This window comes from Vanellus vanellus, assembly GCF_965231255.1.
Source record: "Vanellus vanellus genome assembly, chromosome: 8".
Classification (NCBI taxonomy): domain Eukaryota; kingdom Metazoa; phylum Chordata; class Aves; order Charadriiformes; family Charadriidae; genus Vanellus; species Vanellus vanellus.
The window spans coordinates 182,429-206,294 of record NC_138913.1 but is presented as its reverse complement, the minus strand read 5'-3'; the positions used below and the strand labels follow the sequence as shown (position 1 = coordinate 206,294).

Below are 23,866 nucleotides of genomic sequence, written 5' to 3'. Positions count from 1 at the left end.
GTTATGCCAAAATAAGCCTGATGAAATTCAGCCAGTGAAGGGCACGATTTGGTGACTACTTTACCTAAGAGCTTTGCTCTGATTAATCTCCTTTTGCTGTCAGTTGTGCAGTGCAGACCTAGGCAAATTAAGCAGCAGTATTAGGGCACAGCTGATGCTAGTCAAAAACGAAGCAGTAAGAGCCGGTATCCTCGTCCCAACCAGTTGTGTTCCAACAGCCCACCTCCACCCAGGTTAGACCTGTGTCAAACGGGGAAGGGTGTACGGGACAGGCAGGCAAACGCAGCTTTACAGGTACCCAGACAAAGGAAGCTGCTTCTCTCTAACAAGTCTAAATCGCTTTGGCCTTTTTTAAGGTAGAAAGATTCTACTGAAACCAGCATAATCCCTACTAGTAAATTAGGTCATTGATTTTTGGCTGTAGCAGGAATCCTACATAGTTAAGTTAAACTATTTTTTTCTTTTTTTTTAATATATTTTATTTGCAATGTAGATGATCTCTTCTGACCGACTTCGACAGGTTTAAGTAACATTACAGCTTCAGTGAAAATGGATTTGACAGAGTCATTGTCAGCTAATTAGGCCTTTAGATGGTTATGGGATCACAGAGTCATTGTTTTATTTGTGATAGATTCTCAAAAAAACAAACTGCATTCATAAGAAAGTTAGAAACACTGTAACAGTTTATTATGACTGAATTCCAGCTGAAGGAACAGAAGGATGTTTTCTGCCCAAAAGACAGACAACCATCAGTACATACATGCACAAGTAGCTGAGATGCTTACCAAAAAACCTAGAAGAAATAAGAGTCTTCAGCCAGATTTTTGACCTAGCAATACTTCAAACACTTGGTCTAATGACCAAGTACAACAGCAGAAGAAAGAAAACAAAAACCAGCAAGCAAGCGGTAGTCTGTACCTTCCGCTCCCCTTGCAAACACTTTCGTTTCTCTTTGATTTATGGCCTTTTTTTGTGAATTGCAGTGAATTTTGTGAATGTCAGTGTAACACTTGCATGGGTATGTAATTAAGACAACAGAGCAGCTGACTGCTTTTGCCAGCTGGATTGAAGGGAATGTAAGTGGGGCCCAGTTCCCCGTGGAAGAGCGAGGCACTTACTCCTGCCGTCAGACACATGCCAGAGCCTAAACCCCTCCCCAGGTCAGCGCTCCAACAGCCAACACAGCACTGGGACTGACCCCCTGATTCACTTCAGTAAACGCTGTGTGCCCACTGCTCCGTACAGTCTGTATTTTTCGCTGCCTTGGCCGTAACTTCACCCTCACTGAGAAGAGGCGTGATCCTGCCCAAAGCTGAGGAGCTGCGCTTTCACCAGTCCAACTGCCCTTCAGTTCTACCGGGCAGGAATTCTGGTCTGCTGACAGCGTGTATCGCGTTAGCTTCAAAACAGACGCTTTGCCTCAGACAACAGCTGCCATTCAATAGCTGTCGTAAGGTTTCAACTGAGAAATAAGGTGATTTACATGAAGGGAGTCCCACGGTACCTTACACGTAGTTCTACCGTTTCATTTACTTCTTCATTCCAGCACATCCTTTGTATCTGAGCGCACAGCAGACTCTCCTTGATTTAGGTCAGCAGCTTCCTCCGGCTGCAGTGAAGAAGATGTGGCAGGAAAAATGCTGCGGTTCCATCCTCTGGAAGCAGAGTGAGGAAATCCCGTAGTTCCAGTTCCATTGCAACAACTGATAAAGTTTCTGCTCAGAGCAGGGGAGAAAATCTTCTTTAGGTATTTTGGTTTTAGAACACAGAAGTGAAAAACCATTAACAACGTATTACTAGTTGAAGCCATCAAATTATCTGAATATTGCAACTGGAATGAAATTTCAGACCCTCCCACTTGAGAGCAAATACAACTACAGGAAATCTCAAAAGTAAACTGAAATTACGTCTTAGATTAAAACCATACCTCTGCCTTGACTCAGGTCTACATGTAGCACTAATACTTACAGAGGTTTGACCTAGTACTTCACACGTTTTGTATCGAATGCAAAGGAAGCCCTCGAAATCCATACCAGTATCCCAACTCAGCACTTGTGTAAAATGGGATGTTCTGCAAGCAGCACCTCAGACCAACACGTTGAACATTACGTTCTTATAGCGATTACAGCACAGTTACTGCACGAAAGCAACGTTTCAAAAGAAAAACCACCAGCACTAGAAACTGGAATTTTATGATAGAGCACGGCAACTGTGCTGCACAATGCAACCCCGTGACAAAGTTTTTCTACCCTTGGGCATTACATCGGCAGGTTTTTTTAAATATACGTGCTTTACTCAGTCGTCTTAATCTGTCAAAACAAACACACGGGCCCCTCAGCTATACACAATATTACGGACTTCCCAGAAACACGTGCCAGGCGTGGTTTCTCTACTTCTAGTAGTAACAGACTGTGTTTTTTTCTAATCATCAATACACACTTAAACACCCACTGGGTTATCAATAGTAGCCTGTTGGCTGTCATTGCTTAGAACCATATAGTGCCTCAGCCTAGAAAAAAAACAAGTACTATCTATTAGTTCTATTGAGTAGGTTTTTATAGTGGTATCTATTCCTGACCTACATAGAAACAATGATTCCCACAATTTAACTGTTTTCAATACAAAATGAATGCTATGATTTTCATATGAAGAAAAATACCACACTGCAGAATCCTGTGCTAATGACTGGGAAGCCTGCTGAGCTGTTTTTAACTGTAAAAAGGTCCCCTTTTTTTTTCCAAATTATCACATCAGTAGTCCTTCGCCAGTAGAGTATTTGGAATGTCAGATGACGTACAAGGGCTTCTGGAGTTGAGCTGCAATCAATTGATTTACCTTTCAGTGATGAAAGAAGAACAGGGCAGTCATTTCCAGTAAGTCTGGCTCTCTTGCAAAGTTCAGGAAGCAGTTTGTTCCACCACACAGCCTAATCCACAAAAAAAAAACACACAACAAAAGTGTAAATTAACAAGGACTGCAAATAAGAGTATGAAAGACCTGCTAAAAATACACTGAACTAAGCTCAGTTGTGTACAAATACAGTCAGGTTACGGTGAACTCTAATTAATTTAGACAATGCTTTGAAATGCAGTGGTTTTGCACATGTATTTTCAATTTTCGGTGCAATCTTTTTCTACTTGAAAATTTTTACACAGTGCCCCCTAGTGCCTCTATAGATAAAAGTTTGTACGAGAAAAAAATCACATCATTAGCAAGACTAGTGCAGTCGAAAGATTAAGTTTTTTCCCTCCAAAGAAAGTGAATAGCACTACTATAAGAACACTTCTCTGTCTCCTGACCTAATCTACTTCCAACACCTGCAGTAGTGAGTAATGTTTTGTGTATAATTTTGTTGATAAGAATGAAGAGAGAGGAATGGATTTCTTTCCTTCTTTTTTAAACATGGTAACTCTTTTCTTCCACCTGTGTGCAGACTCAGTACTGCAACCTCACATTCAAGTCTATAACTAAGGTGGAAACAATCAAAGAAACTATTTTCAGACCTGAATAAACAGTACAAATCTGGTTTTGAACAGAGTTCTAGTATGTCCATCTCATAGAGGATAACCTTTGCTGACTCTGGCCAGCAAAACTGTGTACAGTTGAGTATCTGTGATGGGCAATGGAAGTAAACTCCTTTACTCCTGGAAAAACTGGGATAAAATCAGTTCCACAATTAAATCTGTAGAGAGGCCTAAGGGGAAAACGGGACATAAAGAACATAACCTTCCCACCAGTGCACCAGTACCATTCTGATGTTACAAGGTCAGAAGACGCCACTAGAACACAGGAAGAACACATTTAAGTGTGATTTTATTTGAAGGACCATGTTCTCTTATCAGTTAGTTTATCACTAAAATTTCACATTATACCACACTGTCAAACAATTTAAAACACTGACCAGTGAGAAACTAGCTAGTTTTTCATTTACAGTGGAAAACGAACATACTACTCTCCCTTTTCTGAGGTACCGTGCCATCTGAAAAGACTATGCTTTAAATTTACTAGAGTGAACACAAGGAGTCACAGAAGAAACTGGGGGAAAAAAAATCCATTAAAATTAGTGGGGACTGAGTTATGGAATTTAAAAGCCAAGCAAGAGGTTCAATTTACTCTGTCTGAAAGCTCGGCTATTTGATCCATCCAGAGCCAAACCGTACACAACAGCGTTTTAGTTAGGAAAAAAACCAAACCAAAACAAAAAATACTGAACAACTAATGGAAGTAGCTCACCCGACTGCTGCCTTTCAGCTCGTGCTGAGCGTACAATACAGCTGCATCAGGACACCTTTCAAGAAGCTGCTCGATGGCCTCCTCGTACTTGCCAAGACGGGTACTGCAGAGAACACGGATGGCGAGGCCGATGTGGCCAGCCTCTGCCAGGGGCTCCAGGACAGGCAGAGTTGACGTCATATTGATTGACTGACTACATAAAAGAGACTGAACACAAGAAGAAAAAGCATTGTTGGGATTTAAGACAAACTTTGCAAGAAAGATGCTAACCATAACCTTAAAACAGAAGCCCTTACTTATCAGAATAATTTTGAAATAATGTTTCTTTTAATAAAAGTTACTGAAAACTGAGAAAGCAAGTTTAGAGTGGACTGCAAATGTAAATACCATCGTTATCAACATATCAGTATTTTTTTCTTCCATCATTTCAATGGGCCTTTTAGTTCAATTTGGATAACCTGAGGGAAGGAGGAGTGGAGTCCACTACAGAAAGTTGTTCATACGTACAGGAACATTTGCAGAATGGATCTAAGCTGTAAACAGTAAGATTTAAGGGTTTCATACCTGTAGTTTTGAGATGTCTTCACAGTAATCTTTATCAGATGGAGAGCCCGCTGACATTATGGAAGTTACCCATGGGAAAATCAACCCAAAATGATTACAGGAGTTTACCTATCCAGGAAAGAATTAAGTTGCAATACAGAAAAGAATCAAGTTGTAATAAAAGAAAAATTTCTGTAAGTAACAGTTCCGTGTGAAACCCATCATAAATGAAGAAAATTTTACTCTCAAATAGCATAACTTAGAATAGCAGCTACTCTTTCTTCTGGTTTATAGAATTTAGTAACAAATAAACTGGAAACTTCCATTTAATTCTGTATTTCAGATTTCCCATTCAGAATCCTTTAAAATTCATAATTCACACATTTTTCTCATTTAGTCAGCTTTGTAAAATTGCAAACCGTGCACTTGACAAACTCTCATTGTTTCATTTTAGCCCTTACTTGTGTCCAGAGCCAAGACTCCTGTTGGAAGTATACTAAGGATAGTATTTGGACAGATTTTGAAGGGACAATGCAGTCACAAAACTTCCTCTTAGCGGTACACCTACCAGATCCTCCATTGTTTTCAATGGCTTAGTCTCAGGAAGTTGCTGCTTTGATATCCTCCAAACATACTGAGAAGTAACCCTCAATAAAAGCTCCTGAAGTATTTCTTCCCGTGAGCACACTACAAGAAGAGCTTCCCAGAAATCCACCAAGAGCTGAGGAACAGTTTTTTCACTGTTACTACACAGCATCTAAGGACAAAAACAGGAGAAGACAGCAAGTTAGCACAGATGACGGCAATTGTTAGTAGCAGAAGTTAGAAGAGACAGGAAGAACAGTTTTTCACTTTTACTAGAAGCAGAATTTTGGTTCCTTTTTTGTCTCGATGTATTTCTAATAAATATGATACTACATAATACAGTGCTAGGCACCATAAAAAGTTAATGGAATGATTTTAAGGTAATCAATTCTAAACGATAGATTTGATTTCTTCTTCAAGATTTGCTCCACTGCAAGAAACGTCAGCATGCCGTCAGCAAGGAGGATCTTATAAATGCCAATAGCCAAGCAGGTGTCTTTGAAAGAAGAATCTAAAGGCCATGACAAGGGATGCTGTGTAGCTCAGCTGGGTACAATGGTAGGACCCACAAGGGAGATGCTTTAATGTCTGGTGTGCCAGCGGAAAAGACTTTTACTTGGTTTCCAACTGGCTTTAAACAATAACAACCATTCTAATTTGAGTTTCGTGACTTGGTATTTCTGATACATGTCTTTCACAGTAACAGATACAAGACTGCAACACACCTACACTGAAGAATACATGGGTTTAATCCAAATTATGGTATTCATTGTCAACAAAAGAAAAAAGTTTTGTCTATTCCCCATCTAAATAAACTTCACTGGCACCAAAAAGAAATATTCTGGTTTTTTTTTCTTCTCATAAACTGCAGAGACCCACACATCTTTCAGAAATTTATACAGAACATCAGAACGTTATATACCTTCATATTTAAGACTGATTCTTCAGAAGTATGTTTCAATCCTAATGATTTCTTCAAAAGGTGCTTAAGGAAGTGATTTATCTAAATTCTGTTAAATTTCAGTAGCCTTAGGAAGCCTCATTACTAGGAAGCCATTGAGAGATCTCTGAGATCAGGGTATTCTCCATTCAAATGACAGGGTCAAAAAAAAGAACTTAATGCAATTTTTTTCTGCTTGATTTAACCAGTATTTCTTCCCAGAAGGTCCAGATTACAACTCCGTAGTCATCTATCATGACTGGAATATATCCAACCCTCATTTCCCTCCTTCTGAAGACATGCTGAAATGTGAGTGGAGGAGTGACCAAGGCTGCTTTGTTTACCCGTAACAACATCACTACGAGAAAAAAGAAAAAATGTTCACAGCCCAACCTTGAAAAAGGTATCTGCTTCCTCCAGTTCCATTTTACCGTTCTCATGTAAAGCCACAGTGGCAGCCACCAGTAAACCAGGCTGCATCTCCTTCAGGTGAACAGCAAACTTCGTTGGAATAACAATCCCTTCCTTACGCTGCCTCAGGAGTTTTGGTTGCCCAATGAAGCCACAAGCCAGTACTGTCTACAAACACAGCCAGACATAAATCAGGTAAAGAATTCAATCCACATACGATTCAACACGGCAAACTCAGTATTTCCTCAGACAGTGAAGTTTAGACAGATTAAATGAAGGAAAGCCAGGGCAAGGAAATAAATCCTTTCTACAATTTACAGACCAGCTCTCCAGAGACCGAGCTCCAAGCCGTGTGCCGGAGCAGCAACAGGACATTTGCTTGAACGCTGCAAGGAACACGCTGTTGAAATCTGGAGTTACTGTGCATATAAGAAAGATAAATTTCACTATGAAACCCAAGACATTCAATACACACAGTGTTTTGAAAAAATCACTGGCTGAAATGTCAATAGACCACTTCACTAAATTTCAGTAGACTACTTCGCTGAAGTAAAATTTCTATTTTGAAAATACCCCTGAAACAATGATCAAAATGTTCTGCACTATGTGCAACAGTAAGTTGTTGCTGGATATCGGAGTCCTTTTGATGGTAAGCAAGACAGGATAATATTTCCACTTTAAAGACAGTGGGGAAATGATGCCTGGACAGATTAAATGAATTACATAGGAAACGTAAGGCAGACATAGGAAGAAAATTCAGATTGCACCCCGCTATGCATACAAACTGTCTTTCCTTTCTTTATCTCTCTAAAATTGTTATTGCTTCTACTTTGCAACAAAATGCTTTTTAAATGTGAGGTGCAATAGAACGTTTTTAATAGGTCAGATTAAGAGGAAACAAAAAGAAAAAAAACACACCCAAACCCCAGCCACCTTATCCTCTAAATAACACCCATGCAGTGGAATGTGTGTGTTCGCTCACAACGTGGCAATTTCACTTGGTCGTGCTGCAAATGGTTAGAAAACAGCTGGTGCTGAATATCATTGTTGAAACAACTCTCCACAGCTTCCACCTCGCAATTCAAAAACCGCTAACTTTGAAAGCTCTCCAGGACTTCTCCAACCAAAGTAGGATATCTGACCTTGGAACAGCCATCTTAAAAAGTTTTTAGACCTTAGTATGGGAAAGTGGTTTGATATTACACTCAGCTCTCAGAAACAGTCTGTACTTTGAGCTCTGTCACCTTTGAATGTTCAACAGTCCTGATCAACCTTAACGAGAAGTAATTTTCTGACTGGTCTCGGTCTAAAACCACACATGAACACCTATAGCACAGACTGCTTCATGGACATTTTTTCCCCCATTGATGAAGAATTCTTGCTCTGATAGTACTGAAGTAGGTTCTGATCTGATCTCAAAAAGTGTTAAGTGCTTTGATTCCACTAAGAAAAACGGGAAATTGCATACAGAAACTTTAGTTTATGTGCACCATGGACATTCTGCTCCAACAGCAATTTTATAAGGGCTGTTTGCATACAGAGAGCGTTTTCATGGGCATATCACATTAATTACATGTGGAGGGGTATAAAAATGCTACTATACAACCCTGCCGTGCTGCTGAAGAGCACTGGCTCTTGCAGAGCTTGTTACACCCCAGGAAACAGCATTTAATTTATCAAGAATTAACCGCTTCAAAACTTTTGCTCATTTGGTAAGGCTTTGCCAAGACTACCCTCCCTGCAGGGTAAGCAGTACCATCCCAGGAATGCCAGCCCTTGACTCTGCTGTCATTGCTGACATTCGGTGGAGCCTATACCGCACATCAGGAGGAAGGGCAGTGACTGAAAGTTTGTTTTACTGTAAAATACAACTACAAGCCAAACCTACTTACTCGGTCTTTGCAAAGCATGACTAGCTCGTGCTTTCAGCACACTTTACCTCCTTATAGGAGTCCATCTCATGTGCATACATCGTCAGGTCTCCCATTTTCAGAGCCATGAAAGCCTTAGTAAGTGTCAGGACCACTGATGGCATCATCTTTTCTACTTTCTGAAGGTACTTCACAGCTGTCAAAGGACATACGTTTGTCATGCAGGGGCTGCAGAGGATATGAGGCAGCTGCACAGGGTCAGCAAGACAGAATATCTGGAGAACTTTATTTGCTGATTCCTATTAAAATAAAAACCATTTCATAGTTCAGACCTTTCCAGATATATAGTCTTCTATGGCATATGAAAGTATTGTGGCTTTTGGGAGCGGTTGTTTCATTTTTTTAATAAAACAGTCAAATACAGCTTAGCTATCAAATCACAGTGCCTTTCCTGCCTCTTTCCTCCCTGCTGGTAAAAGATCTCAAACCAGCAGTGATTCAACCCATATTCTGGGGTGCTAGGAGAACATCCACCACCACAGTGAATTAGTTTTACCAACCCGTACAATTGGGCAATCTTCAAAGAAACAGTGTGTTTTGTTAGACATATGGGAGATTAAAGAAATTTGAGGCAGAACTTTCCCAAAACTGAAGTGTCTCTGTCTGCAAGTGGCAACTAGATCACTAGCAACATGCATCATGATAGCCAATCCCATAATATGCTGCTTGAAAGCAGCCCAAAGCATCACAGGGGCTGCTTGCTATTTTGTCAACAAAAATGGGAAAATAAAAACCATTTGAAAAAGAACAACTGTAAAATTAAATAAGCAGCTCAGCATTTTCAAAGGGAATTTAATTAAAATTTGATACACAGCTCTTAAAATCAAAACTAAATCAACAGATTAAGGAAAATAAACTTGTTTCTACCTTACTTAGTTCTTCATTTAAGTCTTCATTAAGAGAGTGAGTTAAGTAAAATATAAATCCTCTCTCATATGTCTGTGCTTCATCACTTTCTGAAACTAGCCTCTTTAAAACTTCAGTCATGGATAAACCTGACATTCTGTAGTATGGCAAAGCAAGGTGGTAATCCTTTGTGTCAAACCTGAAGGGAACAGAGAGGAAGGAAAAAAAGAACAAAACAACTAAAGCCAACACTTTCGCCATCACTGTTTATAAGAACTAAAATAATACGTCAAACAAAGTTGCAGACACACCAGTACCTGCAAACACATAGCTAATATTCAACGGAATGTTGTATTCTGTGACCAATGACAATAAAGACAACCAGACAGTGCAGAGATTAAGCCGCTTCCACAGAATGTAAAGATTTATATTATATATGCAATACTAATGTAAAACAGCAAAGAATGACAGATTTTCCTTTTAACGTTACATTACAGGAAACAAAAGCTCACCTATATTACTCTGACGTCTAAAACATACCTGCTGTAGCAGTCTCCTAAGAAGGCACAACTTTCTCTGAATGCTCTTAGAAGTTCTTCTTTCTCATCCGATTTAAGGAAACTAGGGTCCATTATTGCTGCTCTGACCAGTAAGTGAGCCTCACTTAGAAGATGGATGCAACTCTCAGTTTTTACATTTTCATAAGTTCTACTATAATCTACCTAGAACAGACACAGGATATGCTTAGGCTGCTGGCAAAAATTAAGAATATGCAGGAACAATTCTAATGAGGGCAGCACCCATTTGAAATAGGGTCATGGGCTATTCATGAGAAGTACATTACATTACATTACATTCAGCAACAACATGCATCAGAGATTAATTAACAGTACTTATTTTTAGTCACCAAACAACAAAAGCAGGAGTTGGGCAATACCATTTCTCTGTAAAGCTGAATGGTTGAAACAGTGTTTATAATATATAAATTCCAACCAGGCTCTGACTCAGAATTTGTTCTGGATTTGATGCTGTCAGCCTTTCTGAAACTAGAGAGAAAGAAAACAGTTGAATAGTCAGTGTTCAAATAAACACTATGCAGCCAAAAAAACCTCACTCACTTGATAATTTATACATGTAAGTAAGTATGCTTGCAAGCTAGTAAACGCTTGAGAGATAGGTTGTGAATTTAAGTCATAATGGCTAATAACAAAACGGGGATAGGCATCTTCATACACCAGGAACAACATCAAAACTGTCCATTACATCTCCTCCTGAGCTTAACACCAGGTAGTATCAAATACGTACATCAGGTAGCATCGGATACGTACATGAAGTTGAGTAATTCAAATTAGCTAAAATGTTTACTTACTTTCTGTAAGGATTTACTGCATGTTTGCCCCTGCAGCTCTACTACAGTGTCTGCCAAGACACGGCATAAAAAAAAATATTTGAATGCTTTTACTTTAACACACTGGCTAGGTCTATAATACCCTAAGGCTAAAACATTGCGGGAAAACACAAAACTCTTTTTGTTCCGTTTTTCTGGGGTTTTGGTTTTGTTTGAACTGTTCTGGGATATTTACATCTTTATTTTCAAACGACGGTGCTAAGTAGATTAGTATTTGTTCAACTTATGTTCTTTACAGAAGGCAAAAAGCACACCTTCCTCAAACGCCAACTATAATCTTTGAAACAACACAACTAGCAGAAGAAACTGTGCTTTATACACAGAAAACTACCGTATTTTGAACTACCATTCTCCTTGATGGGCTTATCCTCAGCTTCTCCTTACTAGTACTGGTTCGAATACCTCTTCAATCAACTATAGCTGTCCCACTTTTGTTAATGAACTTGAACTGCCTTTAATAAATGTGATTTCTGAATAGCTGTTTTAGAACAGCTGTTTAGCTGTTTTATGAAAAGCCCTCAAAAAAAGAATGGGAATAGCAGTTGTCATGGAAATAGATAAAAAGAAAAAAGTCACTAGTGCCTCTGGCTACACACATGCTACAAGACTATCTTAGGCCAAAGTCCAATCCTTCTTTTGTCATGGATCACTATAGTGATGTTCATAACTTTTCTTGGAAAGAATGCTTCGCCAAATGTAAGACATTCTCATTTTGTGCTACAACACATTTTGTTAGCCTGTACCTTAGGTACTCCTACATACTTTTGTTTCTCAAGATAAGTATTTTTTCTTCTCAGTAGCAGGTTTGTTCTTAGTAATGTTATTTTAACATCACTTATGAAAGTTGTTTGTTACAATCTTGACTTAATTTATTTTGTTGATTTCAAGCATTTGTGACCCTACCCTCATTTCTTCTGTATCAGTTAATACAGTAGAATTGCAAAAAAATAAATGCTCGATTTCTGTTCTCATGCACTAACTAGGCAATTATTTCCAAACAGTTTTCCAGAGGAACCTCTCTTCAACTCCAACACCCAAAAATTCAGGACTGTACACAGAGCTATAAATACCATCTCCCCAAAAGGCACAAATCCTTACAGCATCTTTCTTGTAGGCTTTCTTCTTTCAGTAATATCTTCTGTGTCCGCCTGAGTCAAAAGAATTATATGGTTTTTGAAATGACAGATAGCTCTTGGACCTATAAAAAGCTGCATTCTTAATGTGCAGACATCCAGTGCGACAGGTGGACAAGCCTATAAATGAAAGCAATTGCTTTGTAATTTCAGTTAGTATGTACTTTGAGTCTTTAAATAAAAATTAAAAAAAGAACAAAATGTAACCTTTGTCCAATGATCTGACACTAAAAACATTCACTGGCTTTCCTGAGTACTTCACTTAAGCAAGAATAAAAATACCTGTAAAACTATGATATAAATCATTTAACAAAGGGTAAAAAAAAATAATTGTTTCACTCTTCAAAGCAACTACATAGTTTTAGCTGTGTGCCTCAAAATAACTGAGCCTGAGAGAGATGCCTAACATTGAAAGCTTAATCCCAAATAGTTTGAACTTGGCCAAGTTGTAAACGATTGTCCGACATGGTTATCAAGGTCTTGATTTCATTTGCTTATAAAAAGGAATTTAAATAGAAGTATTATATTTGCTTGCCTACTGTTACACAACATACCCAGTATTACAACCTGTATTTGTTCAACATGTACCTTTCAGCTAAAACTTACCATATCATCTACACTGGACTAAAAATGGAAACATGCAACCTCATTTGGCCATAACTATTCTAAATATACAGCTTTAAGAAGATAAAATACCGTATTTACAAATTAAAATGCACAGTGTAGCAAGGTAACACAGCACCACATGTGTACCCTGCTTTTTGAAGAAACCCCAGAATTTCTTGTAAAGAGGCAGAGGGCTGCAGTGGTGACCAGGAGGCTCTGAACTGCCCTGGGCCAGCCAGAACCAGAACCAGTCAGCTTGGAAACCGATGTAAAAAAAAACAGCAGGAAAAACAATAGTAACAAATACTAATAATAACCATCATCATTATAAACACTGCACTTCAAACTCCACACTGGGGCAGGAACACCCTGAGGGAATGTAGCCTGTGGGAAACCCACACCAGGGCAGGGACACCCCTGAGGGAATGTGGCCCATGGAGGACTCGCACCAGGGCAGGGACACCCCTGAGGGAATGTGGCCCATGGAGGACTCGCACCAGGGCAGGGACACCCCTGAGGGAATGTGGCCCATGGAGGACTCGCACCAGGGCAGGGACACCCCTGAGGGAATGTGGCCCATGGAGGACTCGCACCAGGGCAGGGACACCCCTGAGGGAATGTGGCCCATGGAGGACTCGCACCAGGGCAGGGACACCCCTGAGGGAATGTGGCCCATGGAGGACTCGCACCAGGGCAGGGACACCCCTGAGGGAATGTGGCCCATGGAGGACTCGCACCAGGGCAGGGACACCCCTGAGGGAATGTGGCCCATGGAGGACTCGCACCAGGGCAGGGACACCCCTGAGGGATGTGGCCCATGGAGGACTCGCACCAGGGCAGGGACACCCCTGAGGGATGTGGCCCATGGAGGACTCGCACCAGGGCAGGGACACCCCTGAGGGAATGTGGCCCATGGAGGACTCGCACCAGGGCAGGGACACCCCTGAGGGAATGTGGCCCATGGAGGACTCGCACCAGGGCAGGGACACCCCTGAGGGAATGTGGCCCATGGAGGACTCGCACCAGGGCAGGGACACCCCTGAGGGAATGTGGCCCATGGAGGACTCGCACCAGGGCAGGGACACCCCTGAGGGAATGTGGCCCATGGAGGACTCGCACCAGGGCAGGGACACCCCTGAGGGATGTGGCCCATGGAGGACTCGCACCAGGGCAGGCCGGGCCCGCGGAGGCCCCAGGCCAGAGCGGATGTGCAGCCTGCAGAGGGCAAGCTGCAGCAGGGACATGGGTGAGGGACCGCAGCCTGTGTTACCAGCAAACCTCGAACCCGCTGCTGAGGCAGGCGGCAGCCTGTCGCCTGACTGGGGAACCGTGATGGAGTGGATATGACCTGCAGTGACAGCACAGAAAGCTGAGACTGGAGAACAGACAGGACAGATTGTGTCACTGTCTGTATTCTTTACCTCAGTACCTCTACAGAGAGCAGAGAACACGTGTTCAGCTCTTGAAAACTTTATACTACTTCTACTGTCCCACGGTTTCTTTATGTCTGCTGTCTACAAGCTCAAAAGAAATCCTTAAATGCTAACTTAAAATACACTTCGGTCTATCTTTCCTGGTATTTTTATTAACGTATATCCCAATCTTTACAGTTCAATAGACTTTTACTAAGAAGCAATTTAAGGAAGGGGAAAAGCCTAGACCTCCAAGGATCAAAAGCCCTCCTCCTAAAAAACACGCACTGAGTATCTGCCGCAGATGTGTTCAAGTGTCTACACTCCTCTTACAAAAACAGGTTTCTCAAGGACACCTGAGAGAGAAATACCGTCAGCTGCAATAAGGGAAAACTCTGCACCCTTCATTCACATTTATACAGGAAAGCATGGAATTCAGTTTAAAATGTAAGTGATTTTATAGCTTTTGATGTTTCTGAAAACATTCTGCTAATGGTCTAGATTGTTTCATTGAAACATTTGTAGACCATCAAAATACAATATGCCATAGATTGAAGTAAAATATTAATTTTGGATGTTATTTTATTGGTTCAGCCAATAGAAACTAACAGGATTTCAGAAGGAGACATAAGGAAACTAAGTGCCATACTGCTACCCCCATTCTTTTAGCAAGGTAACCAGAGGCGCACCTTCACAGTCGTATCAATATACGGATCCTCATCACGAGCTGCTGCTGCGCTGCACCGCACTGTGAAACACTGCAGGTTCTCACTAGAGGGAAAGAAGAAACCACAACGATGAAAGACAAAAAATGAAGACTTGCAAAAAGCAAGTAGCCAAGACTACAGAGAATGAGATCTTTTTCCTTTGCAGAAAAGGGCGCTGAAGCCCAGGCAGGAGGGCATGCTGCACTATCACATGAGCCTACCCAGAGAGTTCCAGGAGGCCATGAAGGACATATCAGAGGAGGAAAAAAAAAAAAAGCAGCAGCATAGAAAAACATAGTAATACTATCAGCAAAATCATAAATGTAGTACCTTGTAATGACATGCAGGAACTGTGGAGTGAGAACTGCCTGTTCTGACTTCTCTGAATACTGGTAAGTAGAAATCAGTTCTACTAACTTCCCAAGGGAGTAGAGATATCCAACGTGAGGTAAAGAGAAAAAGCAAAAGAGACTCAGTAATTCTCTCTCATTCTCAGTTTCCTCATGGGCCGTCACAGAACTGCCTAGGGGTAACAATGAGAAAGGCATTTTATATACCTCATAAATCAAAACCTGGCAATTCCTTTGCAAGCCCAATGCCTAAAAGATACTATCAAACCTGCCCAGGTTGTAGACTGTTTTTTTTAGTAGCTAGTGAAGAGAAAAAGAACTATATGAAGATCAGTGTACAGGTCAGGTCAGTGCATAGGTCAAAAATTTGTATGTCATCTCATTTGGAGGCATTTTTAACAAAAGTGTGGATATATCACTGAGCAAATTCTATAGAGGTAACACCATCTGAGAGCCCTGGCAGGTTCATCGCAACTAAGCATCCACAGATGTCTAAGATCAGCCTGATCTTAGACGACCACTCGTGAGCTGGGATGAACACTCATCCAGAGCTGCAGTGCACCAAAACACAGGTCCTCACTTAAGGGAAAGACTGAGAATGGCAGAATTTATCTAAAAAGCCACTTTGGCAGGTAAAGATTCAGATTTTTATTTTTATGGTTCAGATTCTATAGACCCTCTTGTCAAAGACTGTAAATCACAAAAGAACCTTAAGACAGCTGGAGTTAAATGGCAATTAGCTCATGCTCTTGAGTCAGCTGCAACTTAAATGAGGCTCTGCTACTCAGGAGATAGACAACAACCACAAACTGGGTGTCAGTCAGTAAAGATGACTGACAACATACAGCATTAAATTCTTCCATGGGTCTGCTGGGGCTTGAGCTAGCATGTGTTATCGAATGCCTAAAATCTGCCTTCATCCCTCGCAGTTTTAATTAAAGCCTGGCAGAAAGGTAACCTGTACCTTAATGGTTATTAAGGTTTACTACTTTGATTTCCCCTGTTGACTTACAAAAAGCAGACTAGTATGTGAGGATAATTTTATGAATGCAATGGAAAGAGTGACTGTTTTGTGATGTAACATTAACCAGTAGAGAACTGATAAAAGCTGATTTAGTCGTCTTCTTCTGGTGTGGTGAGTTGATATTTTAGTTCAAGGTTTACACAGAACTTGGAGAAACTTAAAAGACTTTTTGTTAAGAGAAGCTCAGTTTAAATCATGGAAAAGGAAGGAAAGACCTTAACTTAAGAACAAATCACACAGAAACAGGGTACAAAACAGAATATACAAAGAAGCCCCTTCTTTCCTCAGGTCTCCTGTGACAGAGGCCACAATGCGTGCCCACATATCCATATACCTGTCCGGTACATAGGAAGCAGCTGAACAGAGTGCAGCTTTGTCTCCTCACAAAACCCAAAAGGCGACTGGTCCGGTGTAAAACGTCTAGAGAAAAAAATCCAAAACATCAACATGAGACCTCAGTGAGAAATGATGATGAGCTACTTTGGACAAGCAAACAGCACCACCTGTAACAGGCACAGCTGATGCTTTCATACTCAACAACAATGTGCACTCCTGCTACTACTGTCATTAGCATGGCAATGCTGAGAAGCATGTGGCATAGCCAGAGATAACGATCTTGAGTACTTGCAACCAAAAATCCTCCTTCTTTACTTGTCTACAAGATGTGTGTCAAAGTCTGGGATCACTGGAAGAGCATTGCAATTGATTTGAACCTCAATTTAACCTTTTCCTCTCTTTTTACTCAACTGAGCAACATGTAACATGGTGCCATCTCCAATCCTACTTTTCTTTCCTATTATGTGTCATTTTTTCCTGCTCTGCTTTGGAATTCAGTGCTGGATTGTGACAGCAATTCTTCCTCAGTTTGGGATAAAATTTTAATGGCTTTGATCACTAACAACATAAAAAGTATGGTTTCTCAGTGCTTAAGATACTTGGTAGACTCCCTCTGCCAGCTGGAGAAAGGGAGAATATTTTTTTTTAGAGGTACTCAAATAAGTATCACTTCAGCTGGCATTGATGAAAGCTGCAGAATAAATAAACAGAAGGCAGTACCTTAATTAAGGCCACACAGACAGGACTGCTGATCAGCCTCGTATAATCCCTTAAAGTAGGCTTCTCTGAACAGTAACAGAATTTATAGAATCACCTAATGGTTTGGGTTGGAAAGGACCTTGAAGATCATCTCGTGCCAACCTCCCTGCCATGGGCAGGGACACCTCCCACCAGACCAGGTTGCTCCAAGCCCCCTCCAACCTGGCCTTGAACACCTCCAGGGATGGGGCAGCCACAGCTTCTCTGGGCAATTTGTTCCAGTGTCTCACTATATTCTTTACCCTCCAAGTAAATAATTTCTTCCTAAAATCTAATCCTAGATTAGATAGATCACAAATTCCTAAATTTGACACAAGCTGCTTCAGAATAAGGCATGTAAAACTTGGTTTTGCCAGTTCAGCATGAAAGTATAAAAACTGTGAGTGGCCAGACGCTGGAACAGGTGGCCTGGAGAGGTTGTGGATTCTCCATCTGTGGAAACAGTCAAAACCTGGCTAGACAGGGTCCTGGAAAGCCTGTTCTAGCTGACCCTGCTTGAGAAGGGTGGGGTATTGGATTAGATGGTCTCAGGAGGTCCCTTCCAACCTAAATGATTCTGTCATTCTCCATGCTGAGAAAAGACCATCCCTTCCGATACACCACAAGAGAAGCTGCCACACGTGCTCTTCAGAGCATACAAGGACGTATGATGAAAGCAGACATTAAACATCACTAGATCTGAAAAACCACCAAAGTTCTATTCTATTTTAATTGTAACAGCTAGTCACATTCCACAAATAAAATGAAACTTAGAATTTCCAAGGCCAAAAGTCATCCAGCTGTGAGATGAGCAGGTTCCCGGTGCGCTGGGTGAAGAACTGACAGGACAGCAGGGCTCAAAGGGTTGTAGTGAACGGGGCTACATCTGGCTTGCAACCAGTCACCATTGGTGTTCCTCAGGGCTCAACCCTAGGGCCAGTGCTGTTCAACATTTTGATCCCCGATCTGGATGCAGGAGTTTAATGTCCCTTAGCAAGCTTGATGATGATACCAAACTAGGTGGTGCTGTTGACTCTCTTGAGGTGCCTCAAGAGGCCTTGCAGAGGGATCTAGACAGATTGGAGTATTGGCCAATCATCAATGGCATGAAATGGAACAAGTCCAAGTGCCAGATTCAGCACCCGGGACGGAGTAACACCAGATGCAAGCCTAAACTGGGAGAGTAGTGGCTGGAGAGCAGCCCTGGAGAAAGGGACCTGGGGGTGCTGGTGGGCAGCAGCTCAGCAGGAGCCAGCAGTGTGCCCTGGCACCAAGAGGGCAGACCGCACCTGGGGGGCATTGAACACGGCACAACCAGCCCGTCAAGAGCAGGGATCATCCCACTGTGCTCATCATTGGTGCAGCCTCACCCAGAGCACTGTGTGCAGCTCTGGGCCCCACCATTTGAGAAAGATGTGAAGGTCCTGGAATGCACCCAGAGGAGGGCAACCAAGCTGGTGAAGGGCTGGAAGGCATGTCCTGTGGGGAGTGAATAAGGACGCTGGGTTTGTCTAGTCCTGAAAGGAGGCTGAGGGGCCACCTCATTGCTCTACAGCCTCCCGAAGAGGGGACGTGGAGAGGGACGTGATGAGCTCTTCTCCCGGGGATCCAGGGACAGGATGCCTGGGAATGGTTCAAAGCTGTGTCCATCAGGGCAGGTTTAGACTTGGCATTAGGAAACACTTCTTTGCCCCGAGGGTGGTCAAACACGGGACCAGGCTTCCCGGAGAGGTGGTCGATGCCCCACACCTGCCAGTGTTCAAAAGACATTTGGACAATCCCCTTAATAGTTTGCTGTAACATTGGGTCAGCCCTGAAGTGGTCAGGCAGTCAGACTACATGACTGTTGCAGGTCCCTTCCAACTGAAATATTCTATTCTACCAAAAAATGGGCTTTCTTTGGTATCACATGATTTCCTCAGTAAAAAAAAAAAAAAAAAACCAAACACCAAAAGTTAAAATATCAGGATTTTTCTCTCCACAAGATGTTAGCCGCAGCTCGTTTTGGTTTCTTGTAGTAAATTAACCCATAAAGGGAAAAATACATTTGGAATACCTGAAAAGCAGATACCGCACTTGGAAGCGCTTTGTGTCTTCTGTGTGTAACTCTGTGGATTCCAGTGTGACAGGTATCTCACATAGCTTACTTTCTTCCCCAAGCAGTTCCACCGGCTTCTGACATATGATGAACTCATCTAATTCAGGCTGCGAAGTCTGTGTTGAAGGGGCTTCATCTTTTACACCTTAACAATGAAAATGCTATATTAATTATTCAAATGGTTCATTTGGCAGGAAGAAAATGATAAGACACAGTATCAATTAAATATTCCAATCAGAGCTACCTAGCTAGCATTGGCTTCCTCAAACCATGAGATTTTGAAAACAGCTATGCTAGAAGATGAAAACAATCCCTGTCTTGGTTTAGGCCGGACTTACCACTGAGACGAACAACAGACGCTCTCCCCAACATCTCTCTCCAAGGAGAAAGGGGAGAGAGAGAAAGAGACTTATACTACTTTAATGAAAACATTAATAAATTAATAAAGTCATAAAAAAGAAAATAATGAAATATATGCAATATATACAAAATCATATCAGGCTCCCAGGATGACGATCGGGTCACCCATGACACTGGGAAGTCCCACACTGGGCTCAGTGACAGACGGGAACTGGATTCCGGATCTGGATTCAAGATCAGGATCAAAGGCAAACAAACAGAGTCCTCCTCGGACGGCCACCACTGAAGGAAGAAAGCCGACCCTTAGATCCCTCAGCTTTTATACTGAGCCTGATGCAGATGGGATGGAATACCCTGTTGGTCAGTTTTGGGTCACCTGTCCTGTCCGTTCCTCCCCGCAGGTGCGACCCCTCTACACTTTTCTGCTGCCGACCCTCCAACGGGGCAAGTAACAAAGTGAGCTGCCCGTGGGGGTTACAGCAATAACTATAAGCAGGAGCCTCTCCGCATACCATGCCTGGGCATCGGCTATAAACAATCAGGTCTTACCACTCCGGGAGCTAACAGTGCCTGCACAACGCGCCGTTCATTTCAGAGGTCAGTTAGTTACAAGAAGCTTAGCTAAAAAGTAAAATTACCGAACAGAAAATTGCTTCTGTTTTACCTCAAACCGGGACAATCCATCATTTAAGCCTCAACAGTCTGAATACCCAAGAGTCAAGATTTCTGAAAGAACGGGTAAGCTGTTCATCGTAAGGCAAGTTCAAGGCAACGTGTGCTGCAGATGGCTGGCCATCAAAAACCATCATTTGGTTTTAAGAGAGAGGTTTTAAGGAAAAGGCTGCGATAATAGAAAGCTGTGTTACCTTAAAATCACTTAAGTTCTGGAAAGCAAATCCTGACAGCACTCAGAAAGTAATTTGAGCTTTTCTGTTTGGTCTTTAGTAATAAAAACAACTGGGGGCAGGATGCCATTATTGGAGTTAAGATACATCTTCACTCAATGAAGAACATTCCAGTTTATATTTTCCCTATGTGACAAGTCTTATTTACCTTTACAATTTTTATAGGTATAGCTTCCATTTCTAAAAGACCATCCTTTTCTGTTTTAAGTTTCTTCAATTATAAATGAAGGATTTTCCTAAGGTTTGCTGGTGTTCATCTGATACTTTTGGAAAGGTATTCCTTACACACAGGTTTTCTTGCAATACACAGGAATGTAACTTACTGAGTAAACCTATTTCTGGGATTTCTAGGATTCTAAAGCAACCCCCTGAGTAAGACAGAGGACTGAAAAAGGAGAATTTGCGGCCACCTTGTTCATGCAGGTTCTGAGCCTACCAACAGTTACAGAAGTGCATGCGCATCGCCACAGAAGCGTTCTTAAACACGTAAGCCAGTATGCACGGTCCACTCCAAGGTTCATGAGACGCTTCTTCCATTTGGCCTCCCACCGGTCCCTTAGAAGAGATGCAATTATTTGGGCAGTGGCACTGATGGAGCAATTTTTCTGAACGCAGCACACTGACCTACTACCGCTTTGATTTGGCCCACAGTGGCACCCCAAAACAGGGACCAAACTCTATGTCTGCTCCATCCTGAAAGGGTCTGCAGAATGACGGCACGTTTGTTTTAAGTGTTACCTCCAACTGCAGGTGGTACAACTTTTTATGCACTAGAATACTCAGCTGACAGTCCTAAGAGGATCTGGAAATATTTTCTGAAGGGCAATGACCTTGCTTGCGCCTACTTTGACAATAACAGGAATCAGTTAGAAGATTTTTGGAAATAAAAAAATAATTTAATTTCTGTCCTTACCTCTGTCCACAGGCTTTTCCAGGGTGCTAACGCTCTGTACGCATTGCTCTGCCCTGTCCACACTTTGCTGGACCAGTTCCAGTTTCAGGATCAGAACATCCAGCTCTGTGGTTATGGCTATATGCCCTGCACAAAATGCAACCTCAGCAGGTATGAGGTTATCAATGTGTAAAATTAAGGAACGTTCGAAGTCTAACACAGTCAAATTCTGGTTTATGACCAAGTATTTCAACCGGAACATGACTAGTTTGTTTTTGCAGCCCACAAGAAGATCTCCATTTACAGGACAACACGAAATGCACAGGGGAGGATCCGAAAGCGGCATTTCCACAATTGACATCTGTTCTTTCAGGGTTTCACTGTATGACTCTTCCATCTTGTGACCCACCATCCGAACACAAACACGAGAGCTCCCCGCAGACATGCATCTCCAGTTCACATACGCTCTGAGGAAAGTGGCTCTGCTTTTTTCTTCAATTGTCACCAGATAGTCTCCTTAAAAGAAAGCAGCAGTACTGATAAGCCATCGGAGACTAGAAGACGCAGTTCTTGCGCTCTTTACCTGCTGTAGCACATTACAAAGAACATCTGACATTCTCAAACCTTACATAAAATTCCAAAAACAGTTTTGTCTCTAACAAAATCCACAGCTTCTTTGCTGGATGGCACACGCTCCACATACCATCAAAAGAAAAGGGCTTGTAGATCTGGGCCCAGCCTAACCCCTAAGGGGACCCCCGCCGCGAGCCGGGGCTGCAGACAGGGTGTTGTCCCCCCCAAAAAAAACTCTCACTCACGAGAAGACGTTTTGTGCTCTGGGGAGCGGGGAAAGTCCCGGACTCCGCCGCCGCCGCCGGGCTGCCAAACCGAAACGGAGAGGCAGGCCCGGAGCCGCGGCTCCCCGCGGGCCGCGGCCTGACGCGGGAGACAGCGCCGGTGCTGCCCGGGCACCCCCCGCCAGCCCCGCACGGCTCCCGGCCCCTTACGGCTCCCGGCCCCGGCCCCCGCGGCCCGGCCCGGCCCGCCCGCTCCAGCGCCCGCCCGCCTCACCCCCCTCCCCGCCCGGCGCGGCGCGGCCCATCCGCCCGCGCCCCGGCCCCCGCGGCGGGCGGCACCGACCTGCCCGGCTGTGCGCCATGCGCAGCACGGGTCCCAGCGTGGCGAAGGAGCCCAGGGGCTCGCAGCGGCCCTGGTCGCCCAGGGCGAACGCCTCCACGCGGCAGCTGGCCGCCGCGCTGGCCACGAACAGCACGTCGCGGCCGCAGCAGAAGCGCGCGGGCTGCCGCTGGCACGGCACCACGCGCTGCGAGCCGAAGGGGTGCAGGTTGTACAGCCGCACCATCGCCCCCGCGCGCCGCCCCGACAGCGGCCGCCGTCACCGACTGCGCGCGGCGGCCCCCGTCCCCGCCACGGGCGGCTCCGCGCGAGATCGTGCGTGGCGTCATCGCGACGCCATCGCCGCGTCAGCGCCCCCGCGCGGCCCCGCAGACAGACCGTACGCGTCGGAAAGCGGTGCGCTTCGGGGCAGCTGTGGCTCCCGCAGCCCTTTTTCTCCCTCCCGGTTTTACAGAACACGGGGGGGGGGGGGGGGAAGGCCAAACCTACAAAAAAACCAAAGCAAAACCTAAAGTTTTTTCTCCTATTCAGGACTAAAAAAACTTAAAACTCGTGGGTCAGCAGTTTTTACCTGAGCTGCATCCTACCATTTACCTGTTCCCAAGTGTCTGTAAAGCCGTACCCATTTGAACGTACTGCGAAACATCAGGGTTTTTTTTTCTAGGTCAACGTCGGAATGTAAAAAAACGTCAGTGCTCTTTTAAAGCAGGTAACAGATCTGCTCCTTTATTTTCCTTTCGCCTGAATCAAATGCAGGGGCATGTGGTGGTTGGAAATTTTTTTTTTTTTTTGAGTATCAAGTTTTATGTCATCGGGAAGCAATCTGTGAGTCAGCAGTAGTTCTGCCGTAAGCAGCCGGGTGAGCCGCTGGAGCGCAGCACTGCACAGGGACCTGCCCCGACTGCAGGGCCCGGGTGAAGCCAGCATGACCAGGAAAGGTGCTCGGGGAAGAAGAGGTTCCCCTGTATTGTGTGGACGGGCCTGGAACGGTCATCAGTGCTCCAACAACCTGAAGCAGAAGCTGTTTCCTGCTTGTGAGAAACCAAAAGTCAGAGAGTACGTCTCAGAACACCATGGGATCCCAGGAAAGTGCACACAATTTCCCAATCTCCTCTATAATTTGCACAAGACTAGACACTACCAAAACCTGAGATCCCAAATAGCCCTTACTCAGTGAGCAAGTGTACACATAAATAGTACAGGAGAAAAAATAACAGAAGGTGGAACCTTTAAAGCTTTATTTGAAAACAATCGAACAAGTGAACAGGGTT

At 43.3% G+C, this 23,866-nt stretch overlaps 1 protein-coding gene across 1 annotated transcript; it reads right to left on the bottom strand.

The window, feature by feature from the left end:
• Positions 1-665: 665 nt before the first annotated feature.
• On the bottom strand, positions 666-22,821 carry HPS3 (HPS3 biogenesis of lysosomal organelles complex 2 subunit 1; the record flags this gene model as incomplete). The annotated part of the gene is made up of 17 exons (XM_082487390.1): positions 666-1,715; positions 2,836-2,926; positions 4,234-4,440; positions 4,798-4,905; positions 5,345-5,533; positions 6,695-6,880; positions 8,652-8,882; positions 9,511-9,688; positions 10,030-10,211; positions 10,427-10,535; positions 11,996-12,150; positions 14,738-14,819; positions 15,086-15,278; positions 16,464-16,549; positions 19,260-19,446; positions 21,480-21,974; positions 22,599-22,821. The coding sequence occupies 17 exons, from the start codon at positions 22,819-22,821 to the stop codon at positions 1,588-1,590; spliced, it is 3,030 nt and encodes a 1,009-aa protein (XP_082343516.1). The 3' UTR covers positions 666-1,587.
• Between the last annotated feature and the right edge of the window lie 1,045 nt (positions 22,822-23,866).